Below are 24,421 nucleotides of genomic sequence, written 5' to 3' on the forward strand. Positions count from 1 at the left end.
AAAGTGTGCTGCCCCATTCACTCACTCACTCTCTCTCTCACACACACATAAGTGTGGTTTAGAGAGATTATTAATGTTCCCTAGCAATTCCCTTCACCCACAAGAGGTCACTTGGCAAAAGACCTTCAGAGTCTCCAAAGTTCAGCAGGAACCACGAGAAACAAACACATACAGTCAGAAACCAAACATTATGTTCCCAGCAACACCTCCCTCTGCCTGACATGACAAATAACTTTCCAGGGCACCCACCAAGATGGATGGGGCCTTCTCCTGAGTAATTTGGCAGATCTCCATTGCTCTTGTCTTTTCTCTACCCTGGTTGCTCTCGGATCCACCATGGAAAGCAGCTCCTCCTCTTCACTGACCATCCACCCCTACAAGCTGTCCCCTCTGTAATTCTCTTTTAGCCAGCTATTCAGTCATTAATTAACCCAGTTCCTGACGTGCCAAGAATGAGCTCATCCTCCTTTGAGCCGATCTCCAAGGAAGAATCTGAGGAGTCATCCAAGAGAGACATCACAGGAAGCTTTGAGTTCAAAATATCATTCATAGTTCAAATACACTAGGAGATTTAGGGGTAGGTGCTCTTTCTCTCTCTCCATGTATAACCACCCCCAGATTTTTTTAAAAATAAGTTGGAAGATCGTCTTGAACTTCATGGCAACATTTGGTGTTGATGGGAGGAGAGACCCAGCCTACAATTCTTACTTTGTAAGGTGCCACAAGGTTCTGTTCTGACCTAGGCTTCACCCAATCACGAAATAGATTCATTGTCCCGAAAAAAACCATTTTTATTTGGCTAATGTAAATTCCTAGCATTCACATCCAGTAAAGTCCCAAGGGTCTTTCAAGGGTGAATTGCAACCACAAACCTTATCAGTCCTTGGATAGTTGCCAGGCTGATAGCTTCCATACACAATGCTGTACAAGGAAATACTTGGCAAGGAGTCTTTCAGATAAGCAAATCTTCCCACTAATAATACGAACTAATTGTCTCCTGCAATCACCACTCCCCTTCTGCTCCTATTTATTCCCTGTGGGAGGGACCATTCAGCGTCCCCTTGTGACTTTACTACCAAGTTGACCCCTGTTCCTTAATTGTTCCCTTCTCCTGACAGCTGTGTGCATGCACACATTGGGAACAGGCTCCAGCTTTTCTTCAAGCTCACTTATCTCCGACTCCGAAGGTAGCTGATAACTGTCGGATGGCCCTGGCCCCATCTCTGCCTCCAATGCAGAGCACTCATCAGAGCCTTCCCCAGACTCCAGGACTGGCCCATGTTCCTCCCCAACTTCCTCACTGTCCGAGTCTGATATCAGCCCTGCTGGCCGCTGGTGGGCCACAACAGGTTCAGTCCTTTCTCTCCTCTTGTTTAACTTCTTTAAGAGCCCACTGGATCAAGCAATCTGATAGTTTGGTGTGATGCTGATGTTATCCAGCTTTGTATCTTTATCCCAGATGACCTGAGTAATACCATATACAGTATGTCCCATCCCAGTATCCAGAGGTCCTGGATAAGGTGCAATGGGCTTTGGCTCATCCAAGCAAGACTGGGTGGCTCTGGGCACTTGGGACTTCCAGTGTCAAGGTTTTTCCATCTTGGTTTTCAATAGGGTGACAAAGCCCCAGAAGGACCCCAAGCGCAAGCCAAAATAAAGACAAGTTAAGCAGAAATTATCGACAATGCTTGAGATGGTCTATTGTTCTTTCTAACTTCATCACACAGGGCCTCAATATCAGATCAATGTTTTAATTTGTGAAGAGCTTTTGACTAGGCATGTGTATAAGCAGATCTGACATCATTTATGTTTTTTGCATGAAATGACATCATTTGTGGAATAACATTGAGTTATATCTGGGTGACAATGAATAATATCAATATCAGATATTCCAATTCAATTGACATCCGGATATTGTCACATGTGCCACAACTTAGATTCTTAGAAAAGAAAGACCCTCCACTCCATTTGCGTGAAAGGTATACTTTTACTAAAATCGTTACAGTACAGCAAAGGCAGAACTAAAATATGCACACTAAAGTTCCCTATTTAATGTTCCCTTTCCTGTTTGTCCCCCCTGTTATCTCCCTATTGTCCAATTACATTCAAAACATTTGTTTTGGTTGTCAGCACTTCAACCTGCATTTACTCTAGTGCTGACATAAGAAGGAGAAGAGGGGGCAGCTGGCAAGAGGACGCTTGACTCTTCACCTACTTATTTTCCCTGAAGATAATATCCCCTAGGAAATGAGATGGGAGGGGGGACATTCCTGGGAGCTGAAGTAGTAGATATGGGGAGAGTGATTTGGAAGATGGCCAATGAGACGCAGAGAATTGGGGAACGGAAAGGAAAGGTTTGGGGTCAGGAAGTAAGTGTTGGCTATGACATGATCAGGGACAGATTGTCGTGCTAAATAAATGAAAGATTTCATCAAAGACTATTTGTTTGGAAATGCAATTTATTTTATTTGAGACGACATCAAAAGCTGACATTGGTAAGGTCCCTGCATTGGTGGGTTAGGTGGTGAGACATTGCACTTTCCTTTCCAGGTGTCTGGCCTTAGAGTGATGAACTGATGCCTCGGGATGGCACAATGAATCAGTTTCCCTCTTCCCAGCAGTTCCCTCCCCCCATAGTTTATTTATTTTATTTATTTATTTATTTATTAGATTTCTATACCGCCCTACTCCCGAAGGACTCAGGGCGGTGCACAGCCAGACAATAAAAACACATACAATACAAAATTTAAAAAATAGAATAAAATCAAATTAAATAATTTTGGCCCCGACAAATTTAAAACCCCAAACTTTTAAAACCAATTTAAAATTGAATATATAAATACTAAAAGATATTTAAAATTTTAAAAATCTTTTATAAAAGAGGGGGAAAATTAGGCCAGGCCGGCCTGGTGAAATAGTAAGGTCTTTAAGGCGCGGCGGAAGGTGCACAGATCCGGGATCCTCCGTATCTCTGGGGGGAGCTCGTTCCAGATAGTAGGTGCCCCCACAGAGAAGGCTCTCCCCCTGGGGGCCGCCAGTCGGCATTGTTTGGCTGACGGCACCCGGAGGAGCCCCTCTCTATGGGAGGGTGGGAGGCTATTGGTGGTAGCCTCCAATAGCGGTGGGAGGCTATTGGTGGTAGTAGGCGGTCCTGCAAGTACCCGGGTCCTAAGCCATGGAGCGCTTTAAAGGTGGTAACCAAAACCTTGAAGCGCACCCGGAAGACCACCGGGAGCCAGTGCAGCTCGCGCAGGAGAGGTGTTACATGGGAACGCCATGTCGCTCCCATTACCACCCGCGCGGCCACACTCTGCGCCAGTTGGAGCCTCCGGGTGCTCCTCAAGGGGAGCCCCATGTAGAGAGCGTTGCAATAGTCCAGGCGGGAGGTGACAAGGGCATGAGTTTAAGGGCAGGCTGGCATCTAACTGGCATCCTGGAGCTCAGGATTGGTGGAGCACAAACCGTGCTCTCCGCCTGCTCCATAGGTACAAGGTGAGCTGCGGAACAGAGGGGCCCTCAGCTGCAAGGTTGCCTGGCACTGTGGGCAGGGCTGGGGCTAGCAAGAGTGCACTGGAAATATCTCCTTGCAGCCGGAGAGACAGAACTCCCAGCCCTCGCTGGATCAGCTGATCCACGGGCTGCGGTTAAGGGGCCCAGCAGCCATGATGTGACTGGGGAAAGGAAGGGCTGTCTCCTGTGCTGGCCACACCCACCCCCTTCACTAGGGCTTATTTTTGGGGTAGGGTGTATATTAGGCCCACCCCAAAAAATCAGGCTAGGACTTATTTTCAGAGTAGGTCGTATTTTCAGGGAAACATGGTATCTATGGTAGGAAGTTCTCAAAAGTTTCTCTCTGGATTCTATAGCCTTGAGGTGATTATAATAGTGGAGAAGTAACTCAAGAGACTGCATTTCTTTCCTAAGAATGCCAAACAGAATCCATTAGGGACATCAATGTAGCATCTCTCCATTGCTTAAAGCAAATGCATCCTTTTTTCAGCTTCTCCTGGATGCCTTCTGCAGCTCTCAGGGAAGAAAAGCATTTCTTTGATGGCATCAAACCTGCTACCTGCATATCACACTCATATTCACCTTTTCATTTGTACATGTGAACTGCAGTACACTCTAGCATTTAACAATCTTGTTGATAGAGGTTTCAACTGATGTTTGGTGAAGAAAAACACATGGACACATGGATTCTGAGAACCCTATTGTTCCATATTTCTCTATTTTAGTACTCCAAGACTGAAGAGAGATAAAATGTGAGTATATGTTATAATTTCCCAGAAGGGCAAAGATTTCTTAGCTTAGGAGGCCAATGAATTGGATGAACTTTTTTAAGAAATAGGAATAGGAATATTGTTTATTGGCCAGGTGTAATGGGACACACAAGGAATTTGTCTCTGATGCGTAAACTCTCGGTGTACATGCAAGCAACGAAGTGATAAGTCATAGATCATAAATTATAAGATATAAACAAGAAGTGATAAATGATGGGATACCAATACTAGAAGGTAGTGAGAAAGATGAGAAGATGAGAAAAAGGAGAAGATGAAAAGACAGTTGTCTGAAATGGTATAGGGTCTCCTGCTTGAGCAGAGAGTTGGACTGGAGGACCTTGAAGGTCCCTTCCAGCTCAATTCTGATTGATTGATTGATTGATTGATTGATTGATTGATTGGATAAAAGCAATACAGCCCTACTACATGAGTAATAAAAATACTATTACATGGGTACATTAAAAAAAAACATCTGGTGTAGTCTAGAATTAAAAGTGCTAGATTCTTCATTAATTATATGTAGTCTTTTATAAGATTTTACTATAAGATTTGAAACATAACCATGTTCTTTTAATGGTGCAAGATACAAATCCCATTTTGAAGGTGTTGGAAGCTGAAGTAGAAATAATTCCGATTAACATTTTCTGGTGGATTTATTTAATTTAGTTCATAACTGAATGGGAAATATTGCATTTCATTATTGGCATTTCTTTTCTGAATTTTGTAAAGCTGTTAGGTGCCTTTTATGCCTTCTAAGGTCATTAAGTGGTTTATTTTCACTTTGTTTCTATACCATGTTTTTTTTTTAATTTGATTTATATGCCGCCCTTCTCCGGAGACTCAGGGCGGCTTACAATGTGTTAAGCAATAGCCTTCATACTTTTGTATATTTATACAAAGTCAGCTTATTGCCCCCACAAACTGGGTCCTCATTTAACCTACCTTAGAAATGATGGAAGGCTGAGTCAACCTTGAGCCTGGTAAGATTCGAACCTGCAGTAATTGCAGGCAGCTGTGTTAATAACAGGGTGCATTAAACCACTGTACTACCAAGGCTCTGTTATTATAATCTATGTTATAGATTATCAGCCCATCAGATAGGGAAAATTATCTTGTGTAACCAGAGATGGAAGAGTAATTTTCAGGACACTATTAATTTAAAGAAATTGCATCACATCCAACTTCTGTTCTAAGAGCAGCGTTCTCAAGGCAGGTGTGCAGTTATTCAGCGGAATATTCATATTAAGTGGAATAATTATTTTCTTCTATTAAATTCCTGATCAGAGTTGTATCGTAACCATGAAAAGGAATGAATCGAGAATCAGTGAGTTCATACTTCTTGGTTTCACGGACATTCGGAAACTACAGCTCCTGCTCTTCGTCATCCTTCTCTTTTCCTACTTATTGACCATTACAGGAAATTCTGTGATTATTATCCTGACTAACCTGGACCATCGTCTACAGACTCCGATGTATTTTTTCCTTTGGAATTTCTCCATTGTGGAAATTGGTTTCACCATGGCTGTCACCCCTCAAACCTTGTCCCATTTGTTGACGGGCCATAAAAATGTTCCCTACATTGGTTGCCTGATACAATCTTTCATGTATTTTCATCTGGGTACCACAGAGTTCTTCCTCTTAGCTGTCATGTCCTATGATAGATATCTGGCCATCTGTAATCCCTTACGCTACCCATCCATCATGCACAAGAGTTTATGCACCTTGCTGGTTTTCTGTTGCTGGATCGGAAGCTTTCTCCTCATCATCGGTCCCTTTGTGATATTCCTACAGCTTCCAATGTGCGACTCAAACATCCTGGACCATTTCTTCTGTGACAACACACCCTTGATCCAACTCTTATGTGGGGACACGAGATTTCTTGAACTTTTTGGGTTCGTCACTGCTGCGTTTTCTTTGCTGGGGACTTTGAGCATTTCAGTGGCTTCCTATATCAACATACTTAAAACCATCTTGACTATCCCATCTGGTACAGGGAGAAAGAAAGCTTTTTCCACCTGTGCCTCTCACTTCATTGTTGTGTCCATCACCTACGGGAGCTGCATCTTCCTTTATATCAGCCCATCCCAGGCAAGCAAAGTGGAGTTTGGCAAAATAGTGGCCATTCTCAACACGATTGTTTCCCCTTTGCTCAATCCTTTCATCTACAGCTTGAGAAACCAACAAGTTCAGGAGGCTTTGAAAGACCTGTTGAGACAGGTTGTCGTTTTTAGTAAAAATCCAAGGAAAACCTGAACACACAGTTCCTTCTGAACTTGGTATAGCACTAGCACTAGCATTAGCACTAGCACTTACACTTACATACCGCTTCACAGTGCTTTACAGCCCTCTCTAAGTGATTTACAGAGTCAGCCTCTTGCCTCCAACAATATAGGTCCTCATTTTACCGATCTCGGAAGGATGGAAAGCTGAGTTGAGCCAGTGAGATTTGAACTGCCGAACTGCAGCTAGCAGTCAGCTGAAGTATATCTGATCTTTTGTTCAAAGTGCTGAAAAATATACAGTTATTTGGTACTTTGGAGTAGCATTTCCTATTGCCAAAAGCTCTATGGTCGAACCTGCTAATTTTGTGGAATATCCATTGAAGAGGTCCGAAAAATGGGGTTTTCATGTTAAATTACACATAAATGTCATATGGGTTTTTTTTATCTCTTTCTTTTCCCCCAAATTTTAAGAGTAGAGAGAGGTTTTTCAAAGTTGAAAGTTGAGGAAAGAGAATTTATTTAGAACACCTGAATGTTTTAGACCATAGAATTGTAGAGATAGAAGGGACTTAGGAGGTCTTTGAGTCCAACCCTCTGCTCAAGGCAAAAGATCTTATTCCTTTCCAGTCAAAAGGCTGTCCAGTCTATTTTTGAAAACTTCTAGTGTTGGAGCACCCACAACTATGAGAGGCATGTTATTCCACTGCTTAATAGTTTTTACTATCAGAAAACCACTCCTTACTTTTAGGTTGGCTCTTTATTTAACAAGCTTTCTCCTTTCCTAGAGGCTGATCATAGCCTGAAATCCAGGCACCTCAAGATCTGTGTGTCCATGTGTTTCCCTTAATAAAAATTCCAGTTGAAGCATCTTTAAAAATTGCTATTAAATGGTGGACTGTACTGTGGTTCAGAAGCAAAGTTTAAATAATGAATGTGAGGATGTGGTGATAGGAAGGTAGACGTTCTCTCTGACTCTTTCACAGAAATGTATTGTAGCAGGGGGGAGGAGGGAATAAAAAGAGGGTTTGGGAGGAAGGGGAGGAGGGAAGGGAAGGAAGGAGAGGCTTGTTGGGGAAAGGAAAAAAGGGGGAAAAGGGGGAGGAAGAAGAGGAGAGTTTGGATGAGCCAAGCCTGAGGGAGATAAGTGGATAGGATAGCAGAGGCTTTTGCAGGCCAAGCTTGAGAGAAATAAAGGGGATAGGAGAGCAGAGGCTTTTTGTGGGCCAAGCCTGAGACAAATAAAGGGAATAGGGTCAGACAGGAGAGCTGCAACTCTTCGCAACCTCATAGGGCACCCCTCTTTGCTTCACTGCCCCTACAAGGCAGACTTGGCTCCTCTCGGAGCCCACAAACAGGGAGAATTCAGCACAGGGAACGCGGAGACCCGTTCCCTGTGTCTGATATTGCAGCTATGTTAACCGGAAGTCCACCTATTGCTTCTTGTCCTACCCTCAAGTGCTTTGAAGAATAGCTTGACTCCCTCTTCTTTGTGGCAGCCCCTGAGATATTGGAACACTGCTATCATGTCTCCTCTAGTCCTTCTTTTCATTAAACTAGACTTACCCAGTTCCTGCAACCATTCTTCATATGTTTTGGCCTCCAGTCCCCTAATCATCTTTGTGTTAATGGTTTCTTAATGCACCCTATTAATGTCTTGTTTGTTTTGTGTGTGTGGGGGGGGGGTTTGCTTGCTTCTGTTACATTTTTTGGAGTTTTGTATTTTAACTTTTTTTTTTTAATAAAATAAAAATAGAAAAATCTGTGTGTATTTTATAACAGAGGAATTGCTCTCAATTAAGGTTACTGAAAGTCAAGCAAGAAGTTTAATAACTTTGTTTCTTTCTCTTATTCCCCAGAAAATTCATTAACAGGTTAAGAATTTATAATAGGAAACTTTTGGTCCACAGAGGCCCTTCAGTTTACTTTGTTTTACTATAGTTCAGGGCCGGATTTTCCTATAGGCTAACTAGGCTTCAGCCTAGGGCCTCAAGATCAAGAGGGGCCTACATTCCCTACATTCAAATTGTTAGCAAAATTAAAATTACACTTTCACTATAGGTGAAAGGGCCTCATAAGTGGAATAGCCTAGGGCCTCTTTTCATCTAAATCCGGCCCTGCTATAGTTAATAAAGAAAGTAAGAATTAGATAGAAGGGCTTGCAATGGCTTAATAAACTGCATTTCATATATCATTACAAGTCAAAATCTTATTGCAATCCTTTTATATAGTCTTTACTATGAAATCAATGGGAAACGTCTGTATAGTAAATATCAGTATGTGGAATCACTTCAGACAAAAATCAATAAAAATTGTTAACCACAACTTAATGCATCATTAATGTCAATGTGCTTATTTTAAATAGAACTGGATCTCTATATACCACAAATTAAGTTAACTTATGTTCTCATTATGGCCTCTTTTCCTGCAGTTTCCTTCCTCCACTTATTTTAATGGAGCATGCAAAGAATTTAAATAGAAAAAAAAAATACTTTAGATTAACAGAAGCCATAAATACAAGCCAGATCATATTACTCTGATAAGAGTAACTGGGAAACAGTTATCACACTTTCAAATTATTAAGATATTATCTATATGCATAGATGTCTTTTTATTGTTTGTAATGGAATCAATCACCCAAAAGAAAATAAGGGAAAATATTAACAGATTAACAGAGTTGGAAGGGACCTTATAGATCATCTAGTCCAGGGGTCAGCAACCTGTGGCTCTGGAGCCGCATGCAGCTCTTTGGGCCCTCTGCTATGGCTCCCTGTCAGGTGATCCCACCATTGGCTGGCCCCGCCCCTCGCCCTCCCCTCCAGTGACTCCTCGCCTGGCCTGAGAGGGTAAGGGCGACGGTGGGGGATGGAGAAGTGGCCAGGGCAAAGACAGAGAGATACAGAGAGAGGGGGAGAGAGAGAGAGAGACATAGAGAGATACAGAGAGGTGGGAGAGAGAGAGGGAGGAGAGAGAGAGAGAGATGTCAAAAGGATTTTGTGGTTCCTGGTGTTTTTTAACAACTGGTTCTCTGCCCTAATGACTGGCTGGGTAGAGATTGGCTCTCTCCCCCCACTCTCTGTATCTCTCTATGTCTCTCTCTCTCTCCCTCTCTCTGTATCTGTATCTGTATCAGCTGATCACCTTAGCATGCAGTAGCAATAAGAGGAGGAGGAGTTGCCATCACTACCACTGGTAGTGGTGATCCTGGTCCAGGAGGGTATCCCGCTTGTGTGTGTGTGTGTGTGTGTGTGTGTGTGTGTGTGTGTGTGTGAGAGAGAGAGAGAGAGAGAGAGAGAGAGAGAGAGAGAGAGAGGGAGAGAGAATTTTCGTAGGCAACTTCTGTTCCATTGGTTGATTGTTCTCATTGTCAGAAAGTTCTTCCTCATTTCTAAGCTTGAATCTCTCCTTGGTCAGTTTCCATCCATTATTCCTTGTCTGATCTTCAGGTGCTTTGGAAAATAGCTTGACCCCCTCCTTTTTGTGGCAGCCACTCAAATATTGGAACACTGCTATCATATCTCCCCTGGTCCTTCTCTTCACTAGACTAGCCACGCCCAGTTCCTGTAACCGTTTTTCATATGTTTTAGTCTCCAGTCCCCTAATCATCCTGGTTGCTCTCCTCTGCACTTTTTCTAGAGTCTCAACATCTTTTTTATAGTGTGGTGACCAAAACTGGATGCAGTATCCTAGGTGTGGTCTTACTAAGGCTTTATAGAATGGTATTAGTACCTCCGTTGATCTTGATTGTATCTGTCTGTTAATGCAATTTAGGATTGCATTGTCTTTTTTGGCTGCCTATCTCTCCTATCTATCTATCTATCTATCTATCTATCTATCTATCTATCTATCTATCTATCATCTATCTATTTCCTATCTCTGCCTGCCTGCCTGTCATCTATCATGTATCTATTTTCTATCATTTATCTATCATCTATCCATCCATCTATCTATCTATCATCCTCTATTATCTATCATTTATCTATTTTCTGTTTTCTGTCATCTATTATCTATCAGTTATCTATTTTCTATCATCCATCTTTCTATCTATCTATCTATCTATCTATTTATCTATCTATCTATCTATCATCTAATTTATCATCTATCTATTATCTATCCTCCGTAGAATAAGAGGTTTATATAAACCCACACCTATCTGTTTATAGGACTGAAGTCTGGGCTCCATTTTTACCCACTGCATCATAAACTGACTTAAGACAACTACATAAAAGCATTATTTTATTGTCTGTGTCTGTGTGTGTATGTGTATGTGTATGTACCGTACATACAGTTACAGAAACAAGGCACAAGAATTGTTTATCTGTTTGCGTTAATGTACATCATTTGTGGAATTAAATATTTATCTGTTCGTTAAATTTATTTGTTGCCTATGTTGCCATGGGGCTACTCTGAGTGGCTTATATCAGTAAATGTAACTATAACAATAGCAACGTGATAAAACAATAACAATAAAGATATAAGAACAGTAATATGAATGAAAAAGATGGGCAGAGGGGAAGCAGGAAGCATAGGGGGAGATTGGGTCAAATAATTAGTCCAATAGCCACATCAAGTAACTTTGGCCAGTTTCATACATTTGTATTTAATGGACAGCTAGATGCAATGGACAGGTCTCCTCCTCCCCTCCTAAGTAATTAAACCGAGGTTTTACTACACAGATATGTTTGTGTTTCTTCTGTATGAAATTATATATAGAATATGTGATTTCTTAAACAGAGAACTTCCAAAGATGAATTCTTGGGAGAGAACCCATCTCCTCATATCCCAGAATAACAGAGTTGGAAGGGACCTTGATGGTCTTCTAGTCAAACTCCCTGCTCAGGCAGGAAACCTTATACCATTTCAGACAAATGGTTGTCCAATCTCTTCTTAAAAACTTCCAGTGTTGGAGCATCCACAATTTCTAGAGGCAAGTCATTCCACCGATTGTTCTGTCAGGAAATTTCTCCTTAGTTCTAAGTTGCTTCTTTCCTTGATTAGTTGCCATCCATTGCTTCTTGTCCTGCCCTCAGGTGCTTTTGAGAATAAGTCAACCCATCTCTTCTTTGTAGGAGCCCCTGAGATATTGGAAAAGGGCTATCATGTCACTCCTGGTCCTTCTTTTCATTAAACTAGACATGCCCAATTGCAACAACCATTCTTGACCTCCGATTCCCAAATCATCTTTGTTGCTCTTCTCTGTAATCTTTCTAGAGTCTCAACTCATTTTTGTGACTCAGTAATGTTAGCCTTCTTCAGAATGGCTATTGAGGGGTTCTGATTTGTCCAACCATGTTCTCTTCAATAACTTTTCATTCCACCTCTTTCGAAGACAAACATGTCCATGGCCATCCTAGTCTTGATTCCACACAATCACCAATTCCTTTTTACACACTCACCCTTAGGAGGCAGGGCTCAGCCCAACAGTGGTTTGGAATGGTGGCCAATCTCAACCTTCAATAGTAAAACCAAAGATCTCTGGGAAGGTGTTATCTGTGTGAATGTAATAGTGGGGCAATTAAATGTCACGGAGCATTGATTCTGTGACAGCTGCATGGGACCCCTGTGGGATGGCCACTTAGATAGAACCAACATGAGTGGAAACATTCTTGGAAAATAAATTTGGACATATCAATGTGAAGTTTATGGGATGGACCACAGAAAGGAGGAAGCTTGTTAAATAAAGAGCCAACCTGGAAGTAAGGAGACGTTTTCTCATAATAAAAACTATTAGGCAGTGGAATAACTTGCCTCTTATGGTTGTGGGTGCTCCATCACCGGAGGTTTTCAAAAGTAGACTGGACAACCTTTTGACTGGAAGGGGATAAGATCTCTTGCCTTGAGCAGAGGGTTAGACTAAAAGACCTCCAAAGTCCCTTCTATCTTTACAATGGTCTAAGACAGTGGTTCTCAACCGTCCTAATGCCGTGACCCTTTAATACAGTTCCTCATGTTGTGGTGACCCCCAACCATAAAATTATTTCTAAGACCATTGAAAATATGTGTTTTCTGATGGTCTTAGGCGACCCCTGTGAAAGGGTCATTCGACCCCCAAAGGGGTCGCGACCCACAGGTTGAGAACCACTGGTCTAAAACATTCAGGTGTTCCAGGTAAATTCTCTTTCCTCAACTCCCAACTTTGAAAAATCCCTCTCTAGTCTTAAGATTTTAGGGAAAAGAAAGAAATTTAAAAAACCCAATGACACTTATGTGTAATTGTGTATGAAGACCCCATTTTTCAGAGTGCTGGACAACTTCAATGGATTAGAGGTTTCAACCATAGAGCTTTGGCAATAGGAAATGCTACTCCAAAGTCCCAAATCTATATACATATACATATACATATACATATACATATACATATACATATACATATACATATACATATACATATATGTTGCAATATTTTCAGGATCAGACTCAATAAAGATAATAAAAGTTATAGGTTTAAATATAATTCTCTTTAATCATAATAGGCATTCTATATTCGCTGAATATTCAAGATAGAAGCAAGGAAAATGGGGAGGATGGCTCCTTTTATATACAAGGGGCGGAGCCAGGAATGGGAGTGGTAAAATATGAATACATTAAAGCTCAAGTAATAAGTTAACCCCTGATGTTCCATATATACATTATTTATACATTAGAGAATAAGGCATTTACATCTGACAAATCCCCCTCTAAATGCCGGTTCGTTATACAACACCAGTTACATTCAGATTCAGGACAATATAATACATATAATTTAGAAGTTAAATATTTGTGTTGTTTAGAAGGTAAGGGTTTTGTTAATATGTCAGCTAATTGTTCAGAAGTATCACAATGTATTGCTTTGATGAATCCGTCTTGAGATAGTTGTCTCACGTGCTTAAATTTTATATCAATATGCCTGGACCTTTGTCCAATTGCATCGGATCTAGAAATTTCAATGGCCGCTTTATTATCTTCATGCATAATAAATGGTAAAGTAGGTTTCTTCCAAACATCTGTGATCAAATCATTGAACCATACAAGGTTATTTGCAGCTTTAGACAAGCAAACATATTCTGCTTCTGTGGTAGAGGTGGCTACCAGTTCTTGTTTACCAGTATACCAGTAAACTGGACAATCGTTCAATAGAAAAACATAACCAGAGGTACTCTTTCTGCATGATGTATCACCAGCCCAATCTGCATCAGCATAACAAGTAATTTTTGGTTCTTTGTCATTATTGGGTTCCAATATTAAACAAAAATCTAATGTACTTTTCAGATATCTTAAAATTCTTTTGACAGCTTCCCAATGATACAAGGTTGGTTTGCTAACATATCTTGACAATAAATTGAGAGGTAATGCAATATCTGGCCTAGTCCAATTAGATATATAAAGGAGTGAACCTATAACTGATCTGTAAAATGTGTTGTCTTTAAACTCAGGGGAAGATTCATCATTGTTTCTAAGAAAATCAGTTTGCATAGGTGTGTCACATGTTTTGGCATTATTTAAGTTACATTTGTTTAGGAGTTCAATGATTTTGTCTTTTTGAGTAAGTTTGAATCCCCTTTTTGTTTTGTTAATTTGTACACCAAGGTATTTATTCACTCTACCTAGTGATTTCAATGAGAAGTGTTCGTTTAACTTATTTACAAAGATTTCCCTGCTCTCTTTATGCTTTCCAATATATAAAATATCATCCACATAAATTAATACAAATTCAATATGATCATTACTCTTTTTTACAAAGAAACAGTTATCAGCAGTGGTGGCGTTGAAATCCATGGTCTTTAGTACTTTTACCAAACAATCGTACCATCTTTTGCCAGATTGCTTCAATCCGTACAGACTCTTATTTAGTAACCAAATTTCGTTCTTATTAGTGTATTGACTGTGTGGTGCTCTTACATATATTTCCTTATCTAATTTTGCATGTAAGTATGCAGTCTGTATGTCATATTGAAACACGTCTAGATTGAGTGCAGATGCTACTACAAGAGCTGTTTTGACACTCTCTGTTCTCACTGTGGGTGAATATGTGTCAGTATAGTCTTCTGGATATTTTTGTGCATAACCTTGTGCAACTAGTCTGGCCTTGTATAAGGTATTACCTCCTTCTAAATTCTTAATTTTATAAATCCACCTGGTACCTATAATTGTTTTATCCTTAGGTGCGATCGCAGGTGTGAATACATTTAATCCTTGTAAACTTTTCATTTCCTTTTCCATAGCTAGTTCCCATTTTTCTCTTTCTTCACGGGGAAGTTTCAATACTTCCTCATATGTATTAGGTGTTATTTGTTCTCCATCCATATGCATAATATAATCTTTGTATTTATTTGGTATTTGGTTTCTATTATTTCTAATATTTCTTTCAGGTTTGCTATGGTTGTCATGCAAATATCTGGCTTCCTTTTTTGTTAATGTGTCTGTCTTTATTTTATGCTGACTATTTGTCCAAGTTTTGGTTTTGTTCTTACTTTTGTTAATATTTTGATTTTCTGTTGTTCCTTCCTCGCAAGATATATTATCTTTGCTTTTATTAGGAAAAATTTCATTAAGGTGCAACTTAGACCAATTGGCCTGCTCATGAAACACAGCTGTTCTGGATACTATAAATTTGTTATTATTATCGATGAATCTGTACCCTTTGGTTCCAGTTTCGTATCCCATGAATCTTAATCTCCTGGATACGTTTTCTCCCTTTCTTCTCAATTGTTTAGGTATGTGCACGTCTGCAGTAACTCCAAATATGTGCATGTGTGCTAATTTAGGTTTTCTATTGTACATCACCTCATATGGTGTCTTATTCACAATACTGGACCATGTTCTATTTTGAGTGTAATTTGAATAATGTAAGGCTTCTGACCAAAATTGTTTGCCTAAACCAGCATCCTCTAATGTGCATCTAATCATGGTTTGTAGTGTGGAGTTCTTTCTCTCTGCAATCCCATTTTGAAAGGCAGAAAATGGATTGGACGTGAAATGTAGCATCCCTCTATCCTTTAACCATTGGGAGAATTCTTTAGACATGAATTCACATCCCCTATCTGTCATAATTTGTTTTATTCTGATATTATGTTGTGTTTCTATGCGTTTGTAGAATTCCTTAAATTTCTGAAAGGTTTCATCCTTGTGCTTTAATGTGTAAACAAAACCATAGCGACTGTAATCATCCACTATTGTTAGGAAGTAACGTTTTCTATAGGTAATTGATGGAGTTAATGGACCAACTAAGTCCATATGTACCAAATCAAAAATATTGTTAGTTGATCTGTTAGATTTTTTTGGTCTAGGACTGGTTTTTAGTTTGGTGGATTTACATACTGAGCATTCTAAATAATTTTCACAATTTTTTATTTTTACACCTTCTGCGTGTTCAGTCATTTTTTGTACTACAGGAAAGCTTGCATGTCCTAACTTCCTATGTAAGATATGAGCACACTCATCATGAATTGGTTTACCTATTTTTGGTTTCTTCTCATTATGTGTAATTTTGTTATCATGAGTTATTTTACATTCATCATTGTCACTGTTACTGACATTTTCATCATCTGCTTCAATACAATCTTCCATATTTGAATCAATGTTATGTAACCATCTTTCTTTGGTTATCAGATAGGGTAGACCCCCTTTTATCATCACAGTGCCTACATTTGTTTTGTTCTTTTCTATAGTTGCTTTCCCCTTTGAGAAAACTATATTGATGTCAGATTCTCTGCTTAGTTTTATAGCACTTAGTATGTTGTGAGGTATTTCTGGGATTAATAATACCCCCTCTATTTTCCCTAAACCAGGCAAGGTTACATTTCCTCTGCCTAATACTTGAACCTTTTCTTGATTAGCTACCTTTATCACAAACTTATCTTCTGTAAATGAAGATAATATACTTTTGTTATTAGTGGTGTGATTTGTTGCACCAGAATCAATAAGCCAATTATTGTTCTCATCTTGTTGTGTTTTGGTGCTGTCTTGTTTATTTAGCCCATTTAGTGACCCAGATTTTCTCTCTTTTGAATTTTCTCTACCCCCTCTACTTTCTCTGTAGTTTGGTGGACTTCTATATTTGTGTCTATCTGTGGAAGATTGTCTGTAATTGTATTTGCTCCTATATTCTGGCCTATGTCTCTCCCTTGGGACTTTGGGACAGTCTCTTCTACTGTGTTCCCTGGATCCACAATTGTGGCATCTAAAGGCTTCATTATATTTATCTTGAAAGACTACTTTCCTAAAAGATTTGTGTTCTGTTTGGTTACTGGAACGATTTTTTCTTGAATTGTCTTCTGCTATCAATTTGTTAGATAGACTTTCTATTGATAAATATCCCAAATTAATGGTATCTAAGTGTGACATAAAGCTATCCCATGATGGATCAAGTGAATTGATAATAACACTTTTCATAGTTTGATCTGAAATCACTTCCCCCCTCAATTGCAGCTCAGCTCTTATTTTGTTTAGATTTATCAAATGTTCACTTATAGAAACCCCTGGTTTCACTCTAGAAGAAAAGAAATCCTTAGACATTCTTGTGGTTGTGGCTACGCTATCGCTGTGAAATAGATTAAACATGCATTGAATTATTTCTGATACAGTTAGGTTTGGTTTGATGCTATGATACATTGCAGGAGACACGCTAGAAATTATTATGAAAAATGCTCTATGATGTAAACAGTCTATTTTTAAAGTCCAAGGTCTTCTTGGAGGACTAGTTATAAAGAATAGTAAATTTTCTTTCATAAAAATAACCTGAAGCTGTTGGTACCACTCTTGTAAATTAATGCCATCAACTCTAAGTTTTGGGAAGTCACTGGGTAAGTTCCCCACATTATTTTGTCCATTACTTACAACCTGAGGCAGTCCGTGGTCTCTCAAGTGCAGGAAATTACAGAACGGCATTGGGATGCTTGTAACGAGTCTGCGCGGTTCTCTGGCCAGTTCAAGTCTTTCGGGGCCGTCTACGTAGTTTTGCACATGCGCGTTGCTCATTTCTTCTTTGGCGCCGTTGTGGAAGGTTCTCTCCATTTCAGCTCTCTCGATCCGCTCCTCTTCAGATGAGTCGGTCTCTGGCTCGGTTTTTGGGGCTTTGGTGATGGCGGCGGTTCTTCTCTTTCTCTTGTGTGTGCTGGCACTCGATTCTGTCTGCGGTGTAGGACGGAATCGGCATGGCTCTCTGGGCTCGGGTGTCGTCGTTTTCGAAGTCAGGATGGGAGCGTGCAGGTCTTGAGTTGTCGGTTTGATTGCTTGCTTCTTCGTTGATGTCTTAGAAATTTTCAATCTTGGCCCAAAAGCAGCAAAAAGTGTTTTCATTGCTGACTCTACTTGAGACTTTGTTAAATCGTCTTCACTTTCTGATTTTGGTTCATCTGAAGAGTTTGAGACTTCTTTTTCACTTTCTTCGTCTGATAGCGTTTTTCGCGCCAGAAATTTTGAACTGAGCGTTTTGATTGGCTCTGCTTCACTCTCTTTTGAAGTTCGTTGAAACCAAGATGGCTGCCGTTCAAAATTTCGCGCGGGGTCACATCTTTTCTTTTTTACAACTATTTTCTCAGTAGTCATTTCACTCACAGTTTTTTGATCTTTGGGTTTTTCTTTAATGATGTTTTTCTCTCTCGCTGCTCCGCTGTTCCTCAGCATCTCCTGGAGGTCCGCGATGAGGCTTTCATCATTCTTTTGGCTTTTTAGTATTTTTAATATTTCTGACCTGAGTTCGTTATTTTCTATCTCGATTTCTTCCTGGTCGTTATTTTCACTCATCAGTTCTTCTTCTTCAGTGGTGTATTCTTCGGATTCTCTCGAAATCGCATTAGTGGATTCGTTGATCATCTCTTGATCAGTTTCTATTTCTTTGCTGTAGGCCCTGGTGTTGGGCCTATCTTTCTTGGACATTTTTAATTACTTATTGAGTCAATTAACCATCCTCTGCTACCAGCTTGTTGCAATATTTTCAGGATCAGACTCAATAAAGATAATAAAAGTTATAGGTTTAAATATAATTCTCTTTAATCATAATAGGCATTCTATATTCGCTGAATATTCAAGATAGAAGCAAGGAAAATGGGGAGGATGGCTCCTTTTATATACAAGGGGCGGAGCCAGGAATGGGAGTGGTAAAATATGAATACATTAAAGCTCAAGTAATAAGTCAACCCCTGATGTTCCATATATACATTATTTATACATTAGAGAATAAGGCATTTACATCTGACAATATACATATACATATACATATACATATACATATACATATACATACACATACATACATACATACATACATACAGATATACAGATATACAGATACATAGATATATAGATATATAGATATATAGATATATAGATATATAGATATATAGATATAAGCCAAGTACCATTCACTCATCATGAAATCTCCAGAACTGTAAAGCCTACAAACTTGAAACTTGGCACTCTTGGCTTCTAGGTGCTCACTAAGAAAGGATTTTTTCAAAATGACCATCAGATCATTAGTATTTATTATACAGTATTATATTAACATGCTCTGATGCTAAGGAGTTAGACATTCTACTCCCCCTCCCCACCCGAAAAGAACTCTGTTCCAATTGCCAGTTGCCTTACATTAACATGATCTGATGCTAAGGAGTTACACATTCTATATAAATTTTCAACCTTTAAGTGTCAATTGTAACTACTCATTAATCTTCCAGCTTTAACTGTCAATTTATCAAGCCCGATCACCTAGTTTCGTAGCGAAGCACAGGTATCCAGCTACTAGTAAATCGATATTTTTCAGCACTTTGAACAAAAGATCAGATATACCAAGTTCAGAAGGAATGATGTGTTCAGGTTTTCCTTGAACCTTTACTAAAAATGACAACCTGTCTCAACAGGTCTTTCAAAGCCTCCTGAACTTGTTGGTTTCTCAAGCTGTAGATGAAAGGATTGAGCAAAGGGGAAACAATTGTGTTGAGAATGGCCACTATTTTGCCAAACTCCACTTTGCTTGCTTGGGATGGGCTGATATAAAGGAAGATGCAGCTCCCGTAGGTGATGGACACAACAATGAAGTGAGAAGCACAAGTGGAAAATGCCTTCTTTCTCCCTGTAGCAGATGGGATAGACAAGATGGTTTTAATTATCTTGATATAGGAAGCCATTGAAATGCTCAAAGTCCCCAGCAAGGAAAGTGCAGCAGTGATGAACCAAAAAAGTTCAAGAACTCTCGTGTCCCCACATAAGAGTTGGAACAATGGTGTCTTGTCACAGAAGAAATGGTCCAGGATGTTTGAGTCGCACATTGGAAGCTGGAGGAAGATCAGATAGGGACCAATGAGGAGGAGGAAGCTTCCCATCCAGCAACAGAAAACCAGCAAGGTGCATAAACTCTTGTGCATGATGGATGGGTAGTGTAAGGGGTTAGAGATGGCCAGGTATCGATCATAGGACATGACAGCTAAGAGCAAGAACTCTGTGGTACCCAGATAAAGATACACGAAAAACTGTATCATGCAACCAACGTAAGGAATGTTTTTATGGCCAGTCAGCAAATGTGACAAGGTTTGAGGGGTGACAGCCGTGGTAAATCCAATTTCCAAAATAGAAAAATTCCAGAGGAAGAAATACATTGGAGTCTGTAGCCGGTAGTCTATATTAGCCAGGGTGATAATCACAGCATTTGCAGTAATTGTGGAAAAGTAGGAAAAGAGAAGGATGACGAAGAACAGGAGTTGTAGTATCCGAATGTCGGTGAAACCAAGAAGCATGAACTCACTGGTTCTCGTTTCATTACTTTTCATTATTACTAAAGAAATGGATCAGAAATTGATAGAAGATTTTTTCATGTAATATTAATATTCCTCCGAGTTATGTTGCCTTTAAATCTCTGCTGTGACCAGAATTTCATTATGCCTCAATTCCTTCAAGTTCTTTCTGTCTTCTACTGATGCTCAGATCTCTGTCTCGTTAGAATGATTGTCTCCTGTAGAAATATAAAGCATGGGATGAATCCATACACCGTAGGTTGCTTAATTTTAGGAAAATGTGAAATGATTTTCTGTTATTTTCAACTACCAGGAATCTGCCTTTTCTTTTTCCTAACTATCACATTCTTTTACGTTTTCATTTTTCTAAACATTGAAGTACAAACTTGAAAAATGAAAATACTGAAGGACAATAATTGCTGGGGATATTTTACATTGTGCGAGTCTTAACTATTCATAAATTCATTACAAAATATGAATCAAAATGATTTCTCCTCCAGTTCTAACTATCTTTAAAGAATTGATTTGTACTGCATGGCTACTTTATTGACATGGGTACATTTTGAAAAAAAGAAATATAAAAGAGTTTTATATAAAAATACTGTATATGTTCAAAGAATGTAACTTTTTTGTTCTCCACTGCATTGTGCTTTTAAGTTAATTTACTTTGTTGGCCCTTTAAGCAAACAAATCTTTTGGAATATGTAATATACATTCAAATTACATGGTTCATCAGTCACAAAACTCTAAAATAGACGTTGATCATACTGAAATCCAGGCACCTCAAGATCTATGTGCCCATGTGTTTCCCTTAATAAAAATTCCAGTTGAAGCATCTTTAAATATTGCTATTAAATGGTAGGCTGTACTGTGGTTCAGAAGCAAAGTTTAAATAATGAATGCGAGGATGTGGTGATAGGAAGGTAGAAGTTCTCTCTGACTCCTTCACAGAAATGTATTGTAGCAGGGGGGAGAGGGGGAATAAAAGGAGGGTTTGGGAGGAGGGGGAAGAGGGAAGAGAAGGAAGGAGAGACTTGTTGGGGAAAGGAAAACAAGGGGGGAGCAGGAAAAAAAGGAGAGGTTTGGATGAGCCAAGCTTGAGGGAAATAAGGGAATAGGATAGCAGAGGCTTCTGTGGACCAAGCCTGAGGGAAATAAGTGGATAGGACAGCAAAGTCTTCTTTTTTTTTTAATTGAAAAGTTTTACAAAAAAAAAAAATTCTCCCCCCCATATTCCCCCCATCCTTTCCCTCCCCACATCCCCCCCCCAGACTTCCCAGAGCAAAATACAAGGTGTTTCATTTAACAATCATAAGATAGATTAACCTACTTATCCTCAGACTACTAACTCCCCCCATGAAACCTTAACTCCACTATAAATAACAAAATACTTCTAATACTTAACATTCATTCATAAGCTATTTGATATTTTCTTGTCTGATACTTATTTTGAATATAGTCAATCCATCTTCTCCATTCCGATACATATCTTTCTTGTGTATAGTCCTTCAAGTACGCTGAGATTTTCGCCATTTCTGCTAGGTTCGTTACTTTCAATATCTACTCTTCAATAGTAGGCAAAGAGTCCTTCTTCCAATATTGTGCTACCAACAGCCTAGCTGCTGATATTAAGTTCAAAATCAATTTAGTCTCTGATACTGTACAGTCCATGGTTATACCCAATAGGAACAATTGAGGAGTAAATTTCAACCTTCTTTTCAAAATATTCTGCATCACCCACCAAATTTTTATCCAAAATGCCTTGATTTTCTTCCAGGTCCACCATATATGATAATTGGACAGCAGAGTCTTCTGTGGGCAAAGCCTGAGGGAGAGAGGAGTCAGGCCAAGACTGAGAAATAAGGAGAAAGGATAGCAGATGCTTCTGTTAACCAAGCCTGAGGGAAATAAGCGGATAGGATAGCAGAGGCTTTTGTGCGGAGAGCCTGAGGGAAATAAGGGAATAGGACAGCAGAGGTTTCTGTGGACCACACCTGAGGAAAATAAGGGGATAGGATAGCAGAGGCTTTTGTGGGCCAAGCCTGAGAGAAATAAGCAGATAGGATAGCAGAGGCTTCTGTGGACTAAGCCTGAGGGAAATAAGGAGAAAAGGATAGCAGAGGTTTCTGCGGACCAAGCCTGAGAGAAATAAGCAAATAGGATAGAAGAGGCTTTTGTGGGCCAAGCCTGAGGGAAATAAGCGGATAGGATAGCAGAGGTTTTTGTGGGCCAAGCCTGAGGGAAATAAGGAGAAAGGATAGCAGGGGCTTCTGTGGACCAAGCCTGAGGGAAATAAGTGGATAGGATAGCAGAGGCTTTTGTGGGCCAAGCCTGAGGGAAATAAGGGAATAGGATAGCAGAGGCTTCTGTGGACCATGCCTGAGGGAAATAAGTGGATAGAATAGAAGAGGCTTTTGTGGGCCAGGCGAGGCAAAGCGTCCCTCAACATGAGTGATATCGAGTTGGCCACACCCATTGTCACATTACCACCAAGCTATGACCACCAAGCCATGGCACAGAACCGGTAATAAAATAATTTGAATCCAACACTGATAATATGTATAGAATAGAATATCAGAGTTGGAAGGGACCATGGAGGTCTTCTAGTCCAACCCCCTGCTTAAGCAGGAAACCCACCACTTCAGACAAATGGTTGTCCAACCTCTTCTTAAAAACTTCCAGTGTTGGAGCATTCACAACCTCTGGAGGCAAGTTGTTCTAACTGTCAGGAAATTTCTTTTTTTTCAAACATATCAATGTGTGAACGGTGTGGTACTTCAGTGTCATACATTCTAACATGAATAAAACTAGTAGAATTAATCATAGTTATTACATTCAATCAACTTATATATTTCAATTAATAATACACATTTATATTGAGTTGCAGTCTGTCATTATCCAATTATTCCTTGTTTTCTTGTTATTGCTTTTATTTTATTATATAAAAGTGTATACACTAATATTCCCTTTTCTCTTATTTGTATCTCTTATTCTAACTTTTAATCATGTCACCCTTTATTAAAAAACATTTTCTTTCTATCCTACCTAACTTCTAGTCATGCCACCTACCTAAAAAAAGAAAAGAAAGCGAGAGAAAAAGAAAAACAAATCAGAATAACAACAAAAAGGAAAAATCATCTATCCATCATCTCTTGCCCACTTCAATACTTTAATTGCTATGCTTTTTTTGACTTGCTTCCCATATTCCTCTTTTGGATCTTTATCTCTGTCTGCATCTACTTCTTGGCTGTTCAATCTAGATATTTCTCCCACCTCTACCCTCTTCCACTGCCTAGCTTCCAAAATTTCTACCCAGGCCCCTATCTCCCTTTCAAGAGTATTTTCCTGTATCTCCAATTCTGCTTTCAACTCTCTTAATATGTTTCCCCCCTCATTTAATTCATCAGTCACTATTATTTTCATTGTTATCTCCTCCTTGTCGTCTTCTTTTATTCTCTGGTTCTTTGGCTCAATCCTTTCCTCCATTTCTTCTGTTGGCTCCTCCTTTTCCTGGGTGTCTTTATCTTTATCATCATCCCTTGTATAGTATTTTTCTATAATCCCTTGTATAGTATTTTTCCATAATCTCCTTAAATCTTTTCTCCATGATATCCTTTGTGTTTTGAAAGAGTAACACCATCTCCTTCAAAGTTCCACTCATTTCTTCCTTATAAAGCATCTTATTTTGTTTTAAACAATTCTACTTTTGTCCAGCAGTCCAAGAACTATTTATTCAGTCCTTAAGTTGCCCTTCAAGAAGTGCACTAATCACAGCTCTTTATATCCCATAGATATACAATCAGTTCCATTTAAATAGTTCCAGAGTTTATCAAAAGCCCCTCTGCATCCCCTTTACAGGTTCAATCTTCTAGCATAACATTCAGGGGTCCCTTTAATTAAATAGCATCCTTATTTTTGAATTTAAGTCTCCAGTAGTCATGGGATAGTTAGGGATAATCCAGTAAATATTTTCACATTTTTACAGTCCTTCATATAGATATTCCCAGATTTGTAATTTTTCCTTTTGTCAGCAGGTGGCACTCTCAACTTAAATTTCAGTATTACCAATAGTCCATCATTTAAGTTATAAATCCATTATAAAAGCAGAATAAGTTTTGTAGGTATATGATTCCAGCATCTTCCCAGTTTAAGAGTCCAATTTTCTCAAAATTCATTATTTTTCTCTCTTGCACCTTTCACTTCCAGTCTGGTATTT

At 39.3% G+C, this 24,421-nt stretch overlaps 2 protein-coding genes across 2 annotated transcripts; one reads left to right on the forward strand and one right to left on the reverse strand.

Annotated features, from left to right (window-relative positions):
- The first annotated feature begins 5,579 nt into the window (after positions 1-5,579).
- Positions 5,580-6,533, forward strand: LOC139324588 (olfactory receptor 6C1-like). Its single transcript, XM_070954307.1, has one exon. It carries the CDS (start codon positions 5,580-5,582, stop codon positions 6,531-6,533), a length of 954 nt encoding a protein of 317 aa, XP_070810408.1.
- A 12,754-nt stretch (positions 6,534-19,287) lies between these two features.
- LOC139324587 (olfactory receptor 6C3-like) lies at positions 19,288-20,241 on the reverse strand. Its single transcript, XM_070954306.1, has one exon. The coding sequence runs from the start codon at positions 20,239-20,241 to the stop codon at positions 19,288-19,290; it is 954 nt and encodes a 317-aa protein (XP_070810407.1).
- Between the last annotated feature and the right edge of the window lie 4,180 nt (positions 20,242-24,421).

This window comes from Pituophis catenifer, unplaced genomic scaffold (assembly GCF_029215685.1).
Source record: "Pituophis catenifer annectens isolate HBS135680 unplaced genomic scaffold, rPitCat1.0.hap2 SCAF_15, whole genome shotgun sequence".
Taxonomy (NCBI): Eukaryota; Metazoa; Chordata; class Lepidosauria; order Squamata; family Colubridae; genus Pituophis; species Pituophis catenifer.